Source organism: Poecilia latipinna, unplaced genomic scaffold (genome assembly GCF_001443285.1).
Source record: "Poecilia latipinna isolate Pla-1442-1.1 unplaced genomic scaffold, P_latipinna-1.0 Scaffold101, whole genome shotgun sequence".
Classification (NCBI taxonomy): Eukaryota; Metazoa; Chordata; class Actinopteri; order Cyprinodontiformes; family Poeciliidae; genus Poecilia; species Poecilia latipinna.
The window spans coordinates 168498-187853 of record NW_015112717.1 but is presented as its reverse complement, the minus strand read 5'-3'; the positions used below and the strand labels follow the sequence as shown (position 1 = coordinate 187853).

General features: G+C 39.2%; 1 protein-coding gene across 4 annotated transcripts in view; it reads left to right on the top strand.

The window, feature by feature from the left end:
* Positions 1-19356, top strand: part of fat1a (FAT atypical cadherin 1a) — a 106268-nt gene that overhangs the window by 44275 nt on the left and 42637 nt on the right. For 3 of the 4 annotated variants that reach the window (XM_015027367.1, XM_015027374.1, XM_015027360.1), the window contains exons 5-9: positions 5158-5487; positions 6246-6462; positions 8211-8279; positions 8678-8817; positions 18902-19177. In XM_015027367.1, the coding sequence (XP_014882853.1) occupies positions 5158-5487; positions 6246-6462; positions 8211-8279; positions 8678-8817; positions 18902-19177 (1032 nt within the window). The remainder of the gene's footprint in view (positions 1-5157; positions 5488-6245; positions 6463-8210; positions 8280-8677; positions 8818-18901; positions 19178-19356) is intronic. The other variant, XM_015027378.1, reaches the window with a different exon arrangement.

Genomic DNA, 19356 nt, shown 5'->3' with positions numbered 1-19356 from the left:
AACATAATTTATCATTAAAAATCAAGGCAGCGATGGATGTAAACAATATTATGAGATATATTCATAATTCATTCATGTCAGTGTGTCAGTAGTTCAGTATGTAACAGTAGCGCTCTTCATCTTTCATTCATCAGACGTCAGCGTCTTGTTCAGGCGTTGGAGTGACAAGTCCCGCCTACTTGGGAGTGGCTATGTATGCAGCATTTTGGAGACACTGTAGTCAGCCATTTTACAGAAGAGCTATGGATTCAACATGTTGGAATGACACACAACTTTTTATGAACTGTGATGCTGTCAGAGCTCTGGTGGACCCAGCTGCACATTGTCCTAAAAAAAAACAAAAACAAACAACCATCATCAACCTACTACTTCCTGTTGTCTTCTTTGTCGTTTCTGACAGTAGTCAGTTGTTGGTCATGTGACTTTTTTTTAACTGGTATGTTTACATTAAGCTGATTTGTTTTCATAATTTCAATTTTGGTTAGTGGAAATGCAGCTATAGATGAGGGGTTCCCCAGAGATCTGATTTAAAAGACATCATAGGGATTGGTATTCAGAAAGCAGAAAATATGTTTGGATGCTCAAGCTATGTCTGTTCAGTTCATACAAAACTGTCTCAAAGACACATTGGATGGAGATCAGTTTCCCATAGAAAGGGGGAGTTTTCCAGCGTTGATGGCTGTCACTGTGTTATTTTGCCATTCAAAACAGCAGTAACCTGCTTTTTGTTCTTTAGACAGAATTATTTCCGTTAAAGTTGCTTTCTAAGCTGACGGCCTACTCACCACAACAGGACTTTGAGGATGTGTTTCACAACTTGGTCTCATCTATGTTTGCTGGCTTATTGGTAACTGTAATGTTGTCCTGGAACTGTCTTTACTTTGTTGCTAGTGTAAAAGCCAGGAAATTCCAGCCTCACATCATCTGACTGAATCAAAATAATCCAAGTTTCACTTTCCTTACAGTAGGTGTAGACTCAGGGTTTGACCCCAGAAACATGCTCTACTTCAGCATTTACTCTGAACTTTAAATGGAGGCTTGTATAAGGAGGATGTTAAGCTGTGAAAGGATGTTAAAGTTCAAAATGGCCTGAAGTTCATACGTTCTGATATGTTTAGCTGTAAAAGATATCACCGTCTGTTTTCAGCTGTATTTGGTGAAAGAGCAAATAAATCCTTTATTTAGAGTGATAACTAGAGATTTAATGTTGGGTTTTAAAGCCGTTTATTCTCTGTGGCAGAAATAAAAGAACCACAATGACTGTGGGTCCTCAGCAGATTTATAGGAAACAAGACGCTGCTGCAGCTGCTGCTGCTGCTGCTGCTGCATCTGTGTTCCTATGCCTCTTTAGTACATACCCCAAATTTTGTTTATGAAATATGTATGCAGATTGCATCCTGTCCTGACTTTGATCTGATTATGATACGCTTTCACATTTTGTTTCTGAGAGAGTCCTGCAAAAGGAGGAGCTTCTGCACAGTGCAGACGACTCAGGAAAACAAGTTCTGGGAAAAAAAAAAAAAAATCCTGGGTTCCTAGTCAAAGCTGGCCTAATAACTTCTGTGTTATTTTGGGATCCAATATAAACTTTGGATACTTTTACATGTTTCAGAGTTCATGCTAAAAACCAAAGCAGACATGGCCTTTAGATCTGTCTGGGACTATGAACTATTCCCCACAGAAGGTTTTTTCCTCGTGTTCGCTGCTTCTGGTTTGCCTTAATTAGTATTTGAACTGTGCTTTACTTACTTATTGGTTTTCTTTTATTGGCTACTTATAATTATACTTTTCTTGTGAGGCATTTTGTTTTAACTGAGGTTATTCTTAAATGTACTTTTCAAATTATTATAAATTACTGCATTACAGAATTTTAATGAGAGATTTAGTTTTCGTGCATAAAAGCATTTTTAAAAGTTTTATACCACATTCCATTTAAGTGGCTTTGTTGCTCACTGTGAATGGGATAGTTTCAAGAAAACAAGTGATGTCAGCTTTGATGTTTCATTGAAACCATAGCAACTAAGGCAATCATCTTGCATTATTTAAAATTCAACAAGAAGCTCTTTATGTTGCTATTTAAGAAACCAGCGTAGTTTTTATTTTTTATTTTTTTATTTTATGCCAGTCTCTGGCAGAAGAAAGTCAATGCAAAGTGTTGCTGAGGAGTTCTGCTTCTACAGCGACTTGTTGCAGGAGAAGAAACTAAACATGTGGAGCCGTGAGGAACATGCGCAGCAATTAGAGTGGGGGCAGAGTCGGCATTGTTTGCACTAAATGCCAAGACGAGGTGGGAGGGAACACAGCAGGCCTTCAGCTTTTATGATGAGGAATATGGGGGTTGGTAGCTGTCGTGTGTTTCTGTGTGTGAGGGAGAGAGAGAGAGCTAAAAGCAGTGGGGGAATTTCAGAAAGAGGCAAAGCTGCTCTTGTTCCGGGTCTGGGCTCAAGCGGCAGGATCAGAGACCTTCATCCACAGGAAGGGGAGGATGGAGGGGGCTTGGTAAACAGCAAAAGTGGGACATGCCAGGACATGCCGATTACTCAGGCCTGGGACTGCAGGGAACTATTGTGATGTTAAAGCAGAGGTAAATGGGCCCTTCACATCTGTTGCCTGGAGCCTTTGCCAACAGGTACTCTGGCTGATTCCGTCCTTCCCACAGCATTTTATATAACTTCTTTGTCTTTCCCCAGTGGTAACTAGAAACAGCCAATCAGAGCCTCTCTCCCCTCCCTCTCCCCTCTCTGCAGCTAGCAGAGCCTGTTGTGAATGATCAGGCTAGTTAGCATGACAGCGAAGCCATTTCTCCGCCATTAGCACATTGAGCAGCGCTGTCATGCTAACTAGCAATATTTCAATATTTTTATTAGCCATAAGTTGAAAAATTCTCATTATAAACAAAAATAAAGGCTTGAAAATATCTGTATGGAATTAAATATATAATAATTTTGACTTTGTGAGTTGAAATAAATTAACTTTACATTTATATTCAAATTTTTCAAACAGAGGCGGAGTTTCTTACATCATTTTAGAACTTCTCTATCTAGGCGCTTTACATACAATAGTTTTTCCAAAATACTTTTTTTTTCTTAGATGTTATTTCTTAACAAACAGTTGTTTCCAGAAAAGTCTTTTTCCACATTAAAATGTCCAAAATGATCCGAAATGCCTCAGAAACGACGCCGGGGTCTGGGATGTGTGCTGCACGGACATCAGAGAAGGTGTGGTGCGGCGGGCTCATGAAGCTTAAAGCATCAAGCTCAATGTGTTGCGATGACATCATCACATTTAAAACCCTGTTCGTTGGTTAACAATCTGAAATCACCGGGAAAGAATTTCCAGACAGGCGCTCTGGTTTATATATTAGCTTGTTTAATGCACGTAAGGTTAAAAATAACTAGCAGATCACGGCAAAAGCAAAACATAGCTTTTTCTTTTTTTAACCCCATGCAGGATATCAAGCATCCGGAGAGCTGGAAAACAAATTTGTTTATAGTTTGTTTATTGTGAAATTTTCCGTGACACTGCACAAACACCCTTCATCATCCCTCGGAGAGACATTCTCCTTCAAGTTTCTTGTCAGCCGGTTTAATTGACTCCGCTCATGTGAGCAGCATGGACAGCTGCAGACACTGCGAGAAAAGCAGAAACACATTACTTTAGTAATTGAAAGTATGGCAGCAAATGGTGTGTGTGTGGCTGCGGACTGCTGACTGTTTTAGTAAAGTACTTAGCAGATGGTTTTAAATGACTGTGACATTTGTTCCTTCACTTAAATTGTATTTTTTTTTCTCAGCTCAAAGCTGGAAATGGTTGCACTTCTTCCAGTGCCCAGTAATCCCTGATCCCATTTTTCTGTGGGATTTAGTTTGTTTAGGTCAGCCTGTGGCTCCTTTTCTGTTCAGTAAGCTTCAGGGATTGTAAGCTCATCTGACAAAAGTCACGATGACGTGGTGAATCATTGTTCAAAAAAAAAAAAAAAAAAAAAAAAAAAAAAGTCTTACAGAGCAACTGTCAACATATGACTTCAGTCAAGGCTCTATAAAGGATTTTTTAAAATTATTTTCACATTGTCTTTTATCCGGAGCACTTCAGAGGTTGAGCAACCTCCGGTCTTTAACTGAGAGCAATAAGTCACTTTGTTTACTTTCAGCGCAGGATCGGCTCAGCAGAGTGAGTGCAGCTGAAGCTGCAATTATGAATATGAACCAGTTTCATACCTCTGATAGATTTAGGCTTAAAATCATTTAAAGTTGATACCTTAAATGATAGCTAAAAGAAATATCAGTTTTAACTTTGTTTTACTTTTATTAAAAACTAGCAAGGTGAACATTATTCAGATGTTTATTCAATAATCAATGGAAACACCTCGGTTTTCATCCCTCATCTTGCATGTTTTCACTGCTTTATAAAGATTTATCCTTTGTGATGAGGTCCAGGTCACTGAGGTTGGAATGCCTCCTAGTCATCACCCTAATCTTTAGTTTCCTTGTCAGATTCTCAGATTCTCTGTCAAATCAGGTCTCTGGTTTTGCGACTCCAAAACATTAAAAAATAAACATTAATATTGATTTTTAGTCAGACTAAATTTAACAGACTACTTCTACATCTTCCAGAGAATAATTCTAATCTTTTGTTTTATTAATGTTACAACAACACAGCCTACTTTTAATTGTCCAAAATGTATAAAAATAAAATCATGGTAAATTTTCTATTTTCCCAGATTAACTGTGACAAATTTATTACAAATCAATGAACTGTTTATTCGGACAACAAAGGAATAAGATACTCTTTGTTTGATCACTGAATGCACATCTATTTCATATTAATTATTATTCTGATGGATACTTATTTATTTATTAATTTAACTTATTTAAATAAGCATACTTAATTCTAAAAAAATTATTTTTTTGGCTCCTGGGACTTGATTTTTTTTTTTTTTTTTAGTTATATATTTTTTGGATTTTTTTTGGAGTACATACAGTTTTACAAAACATTCAGAGGTTTCTGATTGGCTACATACTGTGAGCATAAAATAAATCTGATTATTTTCAAAATCCACTCGTTGAGAATGCCAGAGATGGGGTGTGATATAAAGTTGGCTACATAAGATAATATTTCAACTTCCTAGTTTTAAACATCTTCGTTGTGTCTCCTCAGGTAACCATCACTGACCACGGCGTTCCTCCCAAATCCACCACCGTCCGCGTCATCGTCCAGGTCCTGGACGACAATGACAACAGGCCGCTGTTCCTGGAGAAGATCTACAAGATCCAACTGCCAGAGCGCGAGAGACCCGAGAGAGAGCGAGCCACAAAGAGAGACCCCGTGTATCGGGTGATCGCGTCGGACAAGGACGTTGGGCCCAACGCCGAAATTTCCTACAGCATTGAGGAAGGAGACGAACATGGCAAGTTTTTTATTGAGCCCAAGACCGGCCTGGTGTCGTCCAAGAAGTTCTCCTCTGCCGGAGAATACGACATCCTCACGGTGAGCGTTTACCCAGAAATGTTTACAATCCTGATTCCGCACAGTCGCTCATTAAGCTGTAAAACATTACAGCAGATGCTTGTTTATTATTTTACTGTTTTATTATCCTGTTTTTCTCTCCAACTGCATAGCTTTTCCTTCTGTTTTGTTTCTCTTTACCCCACCTTATTCTGGTGGAAATGCAGTGTTAATTAGTCCACATGCAGAGTACAAGAGTAGAGGAGACAGAAAGCAGAATTTAATCTTTGTTTGTGTCACAATGAGTTTCTTTTCTCAGGTGTTGATGCAACTTTACACTTTAACCGTCAAATGTCTCATCACCGTGTCACCGCAATACAAAGATCTTTGTTCCCAAAGACCACTTGGAAATAAATGTGTTATGTGTGTGAAAATTAACTCTGCTTTATCTTTTATTCTAAGTTCCTCCATCACATGTTGCTGGTAATGATTGTCTTTTTGTAAAGTTGTCGGTGCCCTTTCTTAAAAACACATTCCGCTGCAAGAAAATGCTACTTACTAAACTTCAGTTCACTTTCAAAAGGAAACTACACAGAAGAAGATTTAATACGCAAAATGTCAGGTATTGTGTTAGAGTTCTGAAATACCTGTTTGTAGACCCATCACCATAACAAATTTTGCTGGATGATAAATTGTCCCAGAATTTGTTTGATTTAACTTTAAGGTAAGGTAAGGTGTGTTCAGAAGCTCATTTCCAAGTTAAATCCTAACACAGACTTTTTTTTTACTCTTTTTCTCAGATTAAAGCGGTCGACAACGGGCGGCCTCAGAAATCGTCTACCTGTCGCCTGCACATCGAGTGGATTCCCAAACCGGAGGTGCCAGCTGATGCAGCTCCCCTGCAGTTCGAGGAGTTTCCCTTCACCTTTTCGGTCATGGAAAGTGACCCGGTGGCTCACATGGTGGGCGTCGTTGCCACCGAGTCCTCTGATGTTCCGGTGTGGTTCGAGATCACAGGTAGCGCCTTCTGTTTGTGCGTTATTGCTTAGTTTATGCATGCTGAATAAATGCTGGCTTGTAGTTAGACAACACTGTAGGACTAATATAGTGAATGTGTTTCTTCTGCTGCTTGAGTGTATTTTATTAATTAATTTAGCTTTTAGCTTCAAAACAGTGCAAACTGAAAGAGACTCACCTTGGTACTTTGTGATAAGACCTCATAGAAATAGGTAAGGTAGATAGAATAGAATTGACAGCTAAATTAGCAAAAGCTAACATTGCTACTTAATATTTTTTCAATGTTATTTTACCCAATAATACATTTTAATTACTTTGATGAGGACAGTTCCATAAAAACATTTCATAGATTTTTGTGAGGTGCAGAGTAAAATGAAACTGACTCCCTGACATGACCTTTCTTCTAATTGCTGAATTGCTAACTGCTGTAGGTTCATAGCACCTAAATACTAAAATAAGCATCTCAAACATTAATAGAGTAAAAAGTTCAAATTTGACCTTATGCATATAGCAGCCATGTTTCATTTTGGACAGGGGGCCTCCAAGTCAGAATTCTGACTGGAGTTGGAATTTTTCAGTTTCGGAACCCAAACATCTGCATTGAAAGTAGCAATTTAAGGTGATTCAGGATGTGTCCTGGATAACTCACTGGGAGGTTTAGCAGGGACATTCAACTGGTAGAGGACCTAAGAGCCAAAGCAGAATTTGTAATGCCTCCTTTTACCACCACCACCCAACCTGTTATCACCACCATCCAACCTGTTATCACCACCATCCAACCTGTCACCACCACCATCCAACCTGTCATCACCACCACCCAACCTGTTACCACCACCACCCAACCAGTTACCACCACCACCCAACCTGTCATCACCACCACCCAACCTGTTACCACCATCACCCAACCTGTTACCACCACCACCCAACCTGTTACCACCAACACCCAACCTGTCACCACCACCACCCAACCTGTTACCACCACCACCCAACCTGTTACCACCACCATCCAATCCCAAAGAAGCAACTAGAAAGTTCTGACTTCAGAGGACAAACTGAGATGCTCGATCAGCAGCCTTTAAGAACGTCAGACAGGGCCTCCTGTACAACCTTAAACCTTGCATCACAATAATAGATGAACAAAGTAAGAAATCAGGTTAAAATTCAAATTTATGACACAAATAGGGAATATGTATCAGTTATTGTCTTGATTAACACCACCTTCATTTTGCTTTCTGAGCTATTAGTCCAGAAACAAACAAATGAAAAGGTGAAACAACATTTTCCCTTCAAAACTGATATTTCCATGGCACTTTTGTCAACAATAAGAACACATATTGCCACATAATCACTCTGAAGCCGCACAATTTCCCTCAGTCACTGTTTTTGTCCTTGATAGTGTGACTCAATTGAATTTGCCATTCCCTTTACGAGCTTAATTAATTTACTTTCCTCTTCTTTTTCTGTTTAAGTACACTTTACCACAAAGCGGTGTTTTTGAGTGTCCAAACATAATTCTTCTCCTCCTAAGTGTCCCTTTTTAACTCTCAACATCCACTGTATACATGAAAAGATTTTAAAACGCCTTCCTTCAAACAGAAATGCCGGCTCCTCTCCTTCTCCCTTCGCCCGTTTTCCTTCTAATCAATGTCTGACTGACACGCCTCCTTTTTCTCTTCTCCTCCTCTTTGTGCTTTTTCATTGCTTTCCCTCTTTCTCTGGAATGTTCTATTTGGTTGGATTGTTGCAAGACGGCAGTGAGGATTCTGAGATGTTTTACATCCTTCAGATGGCTTGTGACCACAACTGTACAGCAGAAGGTATCTGCTGGGATCTCCTAATAGGCTGTGCTGTATTAAGAGATCGTGTGACGTTGTCTGTCTCTGGTGCTACCTGTTGGTTGTGGTTGGCATGCGGTTGATGTTTTCAGTTTTAGGTTTCATCTGCTAACGTGTAATGTGTATGGTGTTGCTACAAACATATTAGTTTGACCACGGTATTGATATTTAATTTAAATCAATTATTAAAAGCAAATCAATATAGCTAATTAGTAAGATCAGCATTAGTTTGTGTGTGTGTTAAACATTGATATTTATGTTCTGCTCTTTTAGTTTCTCTAACCTTGTGAAAATAGATGCAGCTACATCAGGAATTGCCTCTAATCTTTTCTTTCTCTTTTTTTCCCCCGTTGTTTGCATGAAAAAAAAAAAAATCGCAGGTGGTAATTACGACAGCCGCTTTGACGTGGGCAAGGCCAGTGGAACCTTGATTGTTGCACAGCCCCTGGACGCAGAGCAGAAATCAAATTACAACCTGACAGTGGAAGCCACAGATGGGACGCGAACTGTCAGCACTCAGGTAATTGAAACACTAATGAAACAGTTGGAGGCTGATGAGGCAGTTGTCATGGTTCTGTTTTCCTCATGTGAGGAATGGTGGGAGTTGAGAGACGGGTTATTAGTAGATCCAATAACCTGTTGGGTGATAATGATGTTATGATGCGATCTCTCCTTTGAACTGGTGAACAGGTTAAAAAAAATTAAAAATTGAAATACGCTTTTAGGTTTAAATCTGTTCTTTCATTCTTAAAGAATGAGAGAACATTCTTTAAGAATACTTCATCTGGGAGCTTTGCTCCAGCATTGGTCTTTCTCTTAGTCATTTCTGGTGCAGAGTTGTTGTAACCAAATCTTTTTCTTAGGGATGTACAATATTATCAGCATGGTATCGGTATCGGCCAATATTAACTGTAAAATTTAATATTGACCAACAGCCATTCCATCAAAATAACTCACCGAGATAAAAGGTGTTGTTTTTGTACGTAACCATAATGCAAGTTGAAAGTGTTGCATCATTTTCAGCCTCCTTTAAGCATTAGCATTTGGTAGCAGGCTAAATCGACAAAGATAATGCAGTATTTTAATTCCACAGTAGAGAAAGCCATATAGTTTCAATAAGTAAGTATAGAAAAAAAAATAGTGCTGTTGGTATCGGTTATAGGTCAAATGAGTTTTAGTATATCGGCATATCGGATATCAACCAAAGATCCGATATGGTGCATCCCTATTTTTGTGTTTCCAGTGTAGATTTTTGAGCTCCTCATCACTTGCTGTGCTTCTCCTTGAATCAGTGAGATTCCCCTCATCTTCCCTGAAGCTGCCTTTTCTGAATAAACAAATAACTAAACATGGAATAGCTTTCCTTGCACCCCGGCTGACACTACAAGTGCCACAATGAAAGCTTTTTAAGTGTGCAAGCCGCCTCCAGTTTTTGTTCCGATGGTCATGCTTGTCCATGAGATTTTCTGTGTTTTTTACGTGGTAGTTTGGGCCATGCGGGACGGTGACATTCAAAATCTTTCGTTCTTTGTCCTTCAAAGTGGGGCTTCAGAGGACTATTGCTGGAAAATAATGTATTTGTTGTCAGTCTGTATGAATACAGCCTTTCATCATCTGGCTGTGGTGCTCCACTGAGCCTTGGACGAGGCGCGTCTTTGCTGGAATTTTGGAGCTTGTCCGCCAAAGCAGCATGTCCTTTAGAGCAAACCCTTAAAAACAGCGACACGGTTCCTGTTTACTCAGCTGAGATGTTTTCTCTCCTTTGCGTACTTTGTCAGAAGCTCTGGCAACAGAAAGTTGTTTAAAAGCCCCTTAGCAACACTTTACGCTGTGACATTTTAAGTGAGATTATTCACGTTTAAAGGTCGGGGCAGATGGCAATGGCTCCTCAGTCTGTTTGGTGGTCTCATCATGTTTAACTCACTTCTCCTTCACAGTGTCCTGCTGTGGTCTGCATGATGCCTTTAACAAGAATGAGACTGAAGTGTTGTAGAGATTCAAATCTATCAGTCTGGCTCGTTTGTTGACCAACTTTAAAAATTGCATTTTATCATTAATCATTCTCTAAATTAAATTATATTTCATTTAAGACATTATAACATGCCTCAACTTGAGCGGATTGAGTCATATTCACTTAGAATACATGTACATAAAATGGACCATTTTACTTTATATAAAAATACTGAAATAACTTGATGTTACACTGAAATGAATTAAATGAAAGAGGAAAATGGAAATTTAATTGAACTGTACTTAGTAGAATCAACTAAATGAACTGAACTTATTTAAACCAGATAGATTTTAACTGACCTGAAAGAAATACACTTAAATGCATAACAAAATCTGTTAGATTAACTGAGCTGAACTGGGTTGAATTTAATTTAACTGAATTGAACTGAGTCAAACTGAATTTATCTGAAACTTACTGGAATTAACTGAACTGTGTTGAACTTAAATGAATTGAATTAGAACATATATTAAGTTACCTAGAGGTGAATTAGTTTGGATTTGAAATGAATGAAAATAAATTGAACCAACTGAGTTCAGTTAAATTGAGTTGAACTGAAATGACAACCTGAGTTTGAACTGGTCTCAGCTAATTTCAACTGAACAGTATTGAATTGCTGTGAATTGACTAGAATTTAAATAGGTTGATGGGAAAAAAAAAAAGAAAAAAAACTTCTATTTTTATTTCCCTTTAAATGAAAATAAGTAAAATATTTGTATGTATTTTTTATTTGAAATGGCTTTATGGAGACCAAAGGAGGGCCAAAGTCAAATTCCTCATTTGTGACACAAAACTGGCAAATAAAATAAATTACTTTGGTCTAAATTGTGCCTTCGAACCAGATGTTACAGAACAAATGAAGTAACTGAGAGCAGCAGGCAGCTTTTCCCTCACAGCTCAGGTTTAAACATGTGTAACATGTGTATTGTCAGAGCGGCATCTGATCCGCTCCTCTGCTGATGAATGCTCATGTGTGTGACAATATAAACCCCGATTACTGTGGGTCAGCTGGTTTGGAGAGGACATACTACATTTCTGCTCTACGCACACTATTTATTGCAAAATAAGTTGCTGCAATTGGCCACTGTACTCCTTGACACAACAAATATAAACTAGACCAGGTAAGGATCGTACCAGTTCACAAACCAGATATTCATTATTTTCTGCAAGAATCTTGGAAAATTAACAGTTGTTTCCACATTAAAACTTGAGAGGAGACAGGTAGTTGCTCAGGTGTTAAATAGTTTAGCAGTGTTTCCATTACAAGTGTGCACAAAACTTTGTGAATATTCCTTTAATGTCGAAAAAAAAAATCATTATTGTGGTGTTTCCATTAAATAAGAAAAGCAATTAAATTCACACGTGAATTTAAACGATGTCATTAAAAACACACCACACCTACCTTCTGTTGTAGATCATGTGACTTGTCTGATGCCAAAAAAATGTTTTGTGAAATAATCTAATTTCAATATGGCCAAAGAATCACCTCATTCAAGCAGCCAATATTTTTATTAAAAAGGAGAGGTTTCTCAAAATTGCCGTGGTTCCATTAGGCGTATTTATTTTTGAAATGTCAAATTGCATAATTATGTGGTCAGTGGAAACACAGCTACTGATGCTGAAAATAGGTAACAGTCTTTTTCACTCAATAACAGCTACTTCAATGAAGAAAGCGTTTGATAGCATGACCTGGTAGACGTTAGATGTGACAGGTCCACCTATCTGGAAAATACTTTTTTTTTTTTTCAACTTTCAAAAACTTGGAGACTGGGGCAGCCCAGTCACACATTAGAGATTCTTTCACTCTGTCAATCCACAGCCGTACGTCACTTACCTGCTAAAACAAGATGAATCGGCAGATTAATGGACGGGTCACATTACAGTGAAGATTGTGTCAGGTTGTTTATGTCTTTTTTTGGACAATATGGTGCAACTGAAAGGGACAGTAAAAAAATCAAACAATGGTTGGTTTGTTATCTCTGAACTTACTCTGTTTGGGTGCAGCATGGGATTTGCTTTGACAGAAACACTGATTTCCCCCTTTCCCCTGCAAATTAGATCTAGACTGTCATACACATTGTACCTCGTGAAGCTGAAAGTTAGACTTATCTATTCCTCAAATCAAAGTCATGAGGAGGCTGTGCTGCCAGACAGGCTGGCCTATTTTCTCTCTCTTATGACTGTTTCCTCTCTTTTTGTTCTCTTTCGCTCTCTAGTCTTCTTTGTGTTTCTTTCTGCTGTGCTCCCTCTGAGCCTCTTCGAGCTGCTCTGCATTTATAGGCCAGATGTGAAAGACCGATGATAAGCTTCAAGAGCAAGCAGGAGTGCCGGACCTCGGTGGGTTGTGGGCGGTGGTAATCCTGTTTTGGGAACATTGTTGATCGCTCTGTGCCAGTGGCCTGGCTTTGCCCGGAACCTACCACCTGGCAGGGGACTTGGCTTCCTGCACAACGAGGACAAAGAACGTTCCCTCATGCCCTGTTCTGGATATCGCACAAAGGAAGTTTCATGCTTTATAAGGCTCTGTTTTAAATTTCTTCCCATGTAGTATTTGGGAATAATTTCAAATTACAGTAAACTGATCTGAAAAAAATATAGAAGATATCAGATCTATGTCTCCTGGGATTCATTGGTAATAACAGTAGAATGAAGTCTGGTCTGTGGGAAGTCTGCAGGAAGCAGTTGGCCACGATTCTGTGTACTTCTCATTCGGCCATCGTATTTCTATGAAGGCATCTCTAAAGAATCAGCTGATGAAGACGAGGGGAGCCACATTCCAGCTCGGGCACCTCATAGCCAGGAGCCGCGCCAACAAGGCAGCCTCGGCATGCGGCCCAGCCACCCCCCCCTCCAGTACCCTCCCTCTTCTCAAGCTATACAACATCCTGCCTTGGCCGTTGAGAAGTACCTCAAGCTGTTCTGCTCACAATCTGTTCCTGGTCTCCTGTTTCTCTTGTTATCTTAGCCCACATTACAAAGCCTTTCTATATATCTCACTTGAAGGTTTGCTATAATTACATATTTTTGCTGCCGTGAGCATCAGAGGTGATTATTGTTCCTCAGTGCTCATTTGCAGTTCATTCCCAGCTACAGCTATTGCCTGGGTATTGATTTTAGAGAGCATATTTTCTTATATTCTGTTATTTTTTAGTAATGCTTGGGTTTGCTACAGAGAATGCAAGGCAGCCAAGAATGTAAGTGAAACCTGCAGCAAACTGATGATGTTACTGTTGAATGATGGCATCAACGCTTAACACAAAGACAACTCGAGACCAAAATGGGGGTAGCTTACATTTGACTTCATAAAGTGAAGATTTATATGTTGTTGTATCAGGAGAAAGAAGTCAGGATAATTGTCAGCAGTAGTTTGTAGGGATCAATCGATTTATACTGATTCACTCAATACCGATATCTGAGGTTTCATATCAGTTGATGCTGATCTGATACAGAAAAATTTAATTGACTTGAGATGTTTCTTTTTTTAAACACAGACACAAATGTACTGAATTACAAATGTGTTTACTAACTCTGCATCAGAACAACACACTTTAAATACACCAACAGCTTCACAAGCTTGGTCAAACATGTAAAACAACTTTAATTTGCTCAGTCAGTACAATTAAGAGTAAAACAGCCAATGGAAAATAAATATTGAAAAAACTGAAACTGACAAAAATTCTTGTAAAGATAAACTGCAACAAACCTTCATTTTCAAATAGTTAAGAAAGTGCAAGTTGTAATTCTAAATATGAAATAAAATAAATAAAGCACAACATCACGCGGAGCACAAAGCATAGAACTAGACTGAATAGATCTGACACATGTATAGGGCACACTATCACCAACAACAGATTTAGAACTTTTTCCAATATTAGGACCAATTAGGTTCAACCCTCCCACCTTTCCAACCATGCTATCGTAATAAACTACATTATATTGTCTAAACTAGGCTTCAGTTTTGTAAGTCTCACTTTTCTTCACGAGTTCATGTTTTACTTCACTAAAACCGAGTAAGTTTGCAGTTCTTTTTTGTCACAACATGTCATTAGACTTGAAGTGTGTGACCTCACACTAATGTCACACCCAGGAAGAACAGGTGGTGGGTAGCAGGAAATACTCATGAGGCATCTGTACTTCTCACCGCCATTTAGCTCAGACACTGAGAAAACAAACAAAGATGCTACAGTTAGATACTGTGGATGAATATGAAGTAGAAACTTTGGTGGAGACAAGTGAGATCTGTGGATCTCTAGGAAGAAATAGTTTTCTTACTTGATGAACTTTTTACACACCTGCAGATCGTTTCATCGATAGTCTGACTTCCTGTTGAAGCTGAGCCTGTACGCTTATTCGTCGGCTTTAGGCTATTTCTCACTTTTAGAAGAATTTTTTCCAAGAATCCATTCCTGCAAAATGCATTTGCAACAGAAAGAATAACTATATATTATTATATGAGTGAGAAATCTGGAGGCTCACATTTACTTTTGAAGAATAGATGATTTTTGTAGCACGAGTCCAGTATATGTCAAATACTGGAATATTTGACATATTCCAGTAGAAACTTCCATTGTGATTACTGATTCATAAATGATTGTGCCTTCCTGTTTTAGTGGGTGTTTTTTTGTTTGTTTGTTTGTTTTTGTTTCAGAAAAGTGTTTCAAAAAATATGTTTTAAACAAACAACAAATTGGCCAATTGTGATTCAGGTAGCTTTAGATTTTTTTTTTTTTCTTGCTTTTAATTTTTTTTTTTTCTTGCTTTTAATTTTTTTTTTTTTAAATATCTGTACTTTGAAGGCTTGTATTAAAAGAAGTCACCTGCTGACAGGAAGCAGGTGTTGCTCTGGAAGACAGACTTTTGTTTGAGGATATTTTATATCCCTTGTTATACCTACCTATGCTTTCTTTATATTTCAGTTGAAGTCCGGTTAGAAATACATATTTTGCTGCTTTGACTATCAAATATGATAATGCTTTTATTTTGTTTTTCATTCACGCCCACAGGCCCCTTTACAAGTTATCAAGTTGATTTTCATTTAATCCCAAACTTGACCGTCACCCTGAGCATTTCTTAGTTTTTCTTACTGTTTCTTATCTCCCTGACTCTCATCTTTTTTCTTTAATCTTCAGTATCTCCATCTGTCATGTCTGTTTCTCAGACCCAGTTGCGTTTCTCTTCAGCGTTCCCTCTGGAAGTCGTGCACAAAGACTACAGAGCTTTCTTTACACCAGTGCAGTCAGGCTGCATCATACTGCTGTGTGATGCATTGAGACAAAGTGCCTTTGAAATGTTGCTTCAGTCTTCCTTGCAAAAGGAGAAATGTGAGTTTGTGTGTGTATATGTTTGATGTGGAGGTAAATAGGCTTTTTGTGAGACTTTATAATGCACTGTAGATAGATGTACTGTTGATGGAGGTGACCAGGTCTCACTCCTTTCAGCTTCTTCGCAGCACTATCAGTTCTTTCCACCCCTCTTTGCTTTAAAAAAAGGCGTTATCTGTTGCTGGCCACATTGAGAACCGTTGTATAGCCTCTTTTGTGTGGAGGCACATGTAAAAGTGCAGAATTGATGTGCTTGTTTTGGTGTGGGTGGGAGGTTGGGTGCATGCTCCATGTGTAGAAAAGGTGGATTTGGAGACACCAGGGATCTGGCTCTATACATCGCTTGGCCCAACATCAGAAGGCGAGCTTGGAGTGAGACCAGATTGTCACACTGTTTGCTTCCTCAGAGTTAACATTCATTCAGAATAAACACACTTGTTTTAACTTTTCACGTCCCGATTAGCAGCGTGATATGGGGTTGCTCACAACAGAGGAGCCGTGGCGTGCAGCCAGAACGCGGCTCTGACAGACAGCATGCATCCCGGCGCTCCCCCTGCAAGATGACATCTGTGGGCCTCAGTAGCAATGCCAACATCACAGCACACAGCAGATTGTAAATGTTATCAGTCCTGTCAGGTTGAGGCTATATTTGTCTCTTGTATCAGCTCACAATGACTAACAAACACTCTTAGCGCCACAAACCAAGCGGCCAATTGTTTAGACCAGAGATCTGACAAGCCCTGGTTAGCTAGTGAGCGGCCACCTGTTCAAGACTTTTGTGTCCTGGACAGCTCCGTTTCCACCGAGCCGGCACCTTGCAGCTCGGCTTCAACGGTTTTCCTACATGGCATCACCCCCTGGTGTCTGGTATGCAGGTGTCTAATCTCGGCTGATCCCTTTGTTCCCCATGTTTGGCAAGGGTGGGAGCCCCTCGCTGCTCTGGGAAGCAAAGATGGCATTCCGGCAGCTCTCCGTAATCCTCTGTCGGAAGTCCAGTAGACAAATGGCTGGTGTTGATAAAACATGCTCTCAGAGGAATTTTACAGTTTGGAGGCATTAGATTTTTCGTTTAGAATTAGCAAAAGATTAATTACTCGAACAGTAACACATTTTTCAATACAAAAAAAAGCTAGTTAGAACAGTTGTGAAAAAACTTATTTTTTTATGAAGAGAAGTTTACCTAATCACAATTTCTATCTGAATCGAATGCGGTTTTATTTCACTTAAATAACAAAAATCACTCTTGTTGTACTCATTATCAATTAAGTTATCGATAATCATTTGTTAACGAGCTAGGTTAAAAAGTTAGGACCACCTACTCTGAAATAATAAGACTGACCCTGTGGTTGAACTTCATAGATGCATCACTGAGATTAAAATCTGTTGGTTGAGGTAATCTACCAGTCTTTGACATCCATGTGTGAAATATCTGGCCCACCCCTCACATTAAGTTTTGAGACATTTGAAGGGTTTTGGTGTTTATTTTATTTTATTTTTTGTTCATAATTGATATTAAAATTGAATATACCCAAATGTGTTAGAAAACTTGCAGGTTGCTGTATGGCATCCAATGTTTTCACAAGATTCTGTGTATATGCTGTTTCAGCAGTTTCTCCTTTTAACAAAGACATATAAGCATGTTTTGACTCCTTTAGTCATCACAACATAATGAAATAAATCTTTTTGTGCAACTATTAGTTTCCCTTTCACATATCGTCAGTTCTTTAGTCTGACTCATAAATTCCTTTCTCAAATAAACACTTCTGCACAAAGCTTGCAAGGTTTTATTGATGCATTGATTTTGTTGTTTAGAATCAAGTGGTGTTCACTAAAAGCTTTTCTGTCTTAGGTATCAATGCAGATATCTGGGCCATTATAATAACAAAAGTTAGAATGTATTTATGTGAGCAGAGAAAGAACACTGGACTTCTCTCAACCAGTCTACATGTGCTTTGCAGACTTGGAGAAAGCATTTGACTGAGTTCCTTGGGGAGTCCTGTGTGAGATAGAGTACCAGGCCCTTTAACATGGGCTGTTATGTTCCTGTACGATCGGTGCCAGAGCTTGGTCCACAATGCGGTGTGTAAGTTGAACTGAGGGTTGGACTCTGTCAAAGTTGCAATGGTCACTGTTCATAACCTTTATGGACAGAAGTTGTGGGTGCAGTCAAGGTGTTGAAGGGATCCGCTTTGGTGATCTCAGAATCAAGTCTCTGCTTTTTGCAGATAATGTGGTCCCACTGGATTCATCAGGTCATGATCTACAGCTTTCACTGGAGCGGTTCGCTCCACTGTGAAGCAGCCAAGAACAGGATCATTGCCTCCAGATCCGAGGCCATGGTCATGAGTCACAGGGGTAGAGTTCCCTCTCGAGTTCAGAGAAGAGATACTGCCCCAAGTGGAGGAGTTTAAGTATCTCAGGGTCTTTTTCACAAATGAGAGATAAATGGAGCTGGAGATCAACAGGCAGATTGGTGATCTGCCTGTTGATTGGTGACAGATTTTTAGTCAAATCTATTTTGACTTCCAAAAATATTCAAACCTTTCGGACTCTTCACTTTTTACTTTGTTACCAACAAAGCTGCATTGGGGGAACTTTATGACATACCAACAGTAACTAGTGCATAATGATGAACCTCACACAAGTGTCACATTTTTTCGAGCCTCTAACAAGTTTTCTTTCAGCTTTGCCTTCTATTTAGATCCATCCATCTTCCTGTCAGCTCTGTCCATCTTCCCCTTTCTTGCTATACTATAATAATAATAGTATCTCACAGCTTGATGCTATCACCTTGATGTTTCATGGTGGTCTTGATGTGACCACCATATTTTACTGTGTTTGTTTTCCACCACAGATATGTTTTCAAGAATTGACAGGGGTGAATACAAATGCGTGCCACTCCCTAAATTTTGATTTGTGACAATTTGTGAAAACTGTCACTGTGAAAAACATCAAGGTCTATGAAAACGCTTTCAAGCCTCATGCAAATGCTTGCTTCATTTCAGTTACCATACCATGCCCTTACTTTAATAAATGTAGCAGAAACTTTAACTCTTATGTTTAAGTGTGAACATAAGCTCACACTCACTCAGCGTATGAGTGCGTGTGTGTGTGTGTGTGTATGAAAGGGTGAATGACTGACTGTAGTGTGAAGTTCTTTGGGGTACTCTGAACTTGATAAAACTCTATACAAGTACAAGTCCAAGCTGTTTATCAGTCAACTCAGATTTTTTTTACCGACCATCTTATTTGTTACAATTGCTTTACTCCTTCAGGTGCTCATCCGGGTCATCGACACCAACAACCACCGGCCACAGTTCACCCAGCAGGTGTACGTTGTGAACGTCCCTGAAGATGAGCCAGCAGGCACCGAGGTCCTGCAGATCAGCGCTGTGGACAGAGACGAGAAAAACAAACTGACCTACACGCTCCTGAGCAGCACTGATCCCTTCAGCCTGCGCAAGTTCCGGCTGGACCCAGGAACGGGCATCCTGTTCACCACAGAGCGGCTGGACCATGAGACCATGCATCGCCACATCCTCACTGTGATGGTAGGAGTCAGCTGGAACACTAAGAAGAGCACTTCTTCGCTGAGACAAAAATAATCCTCTTACATTTGGTTGATCTGAGTTACTTTGAGGCTGTATTACTATGCCAAAAATGGGGAAAAAATAAAAAAAATTATATATATATATATATATATATATATATATATATATATATATATATA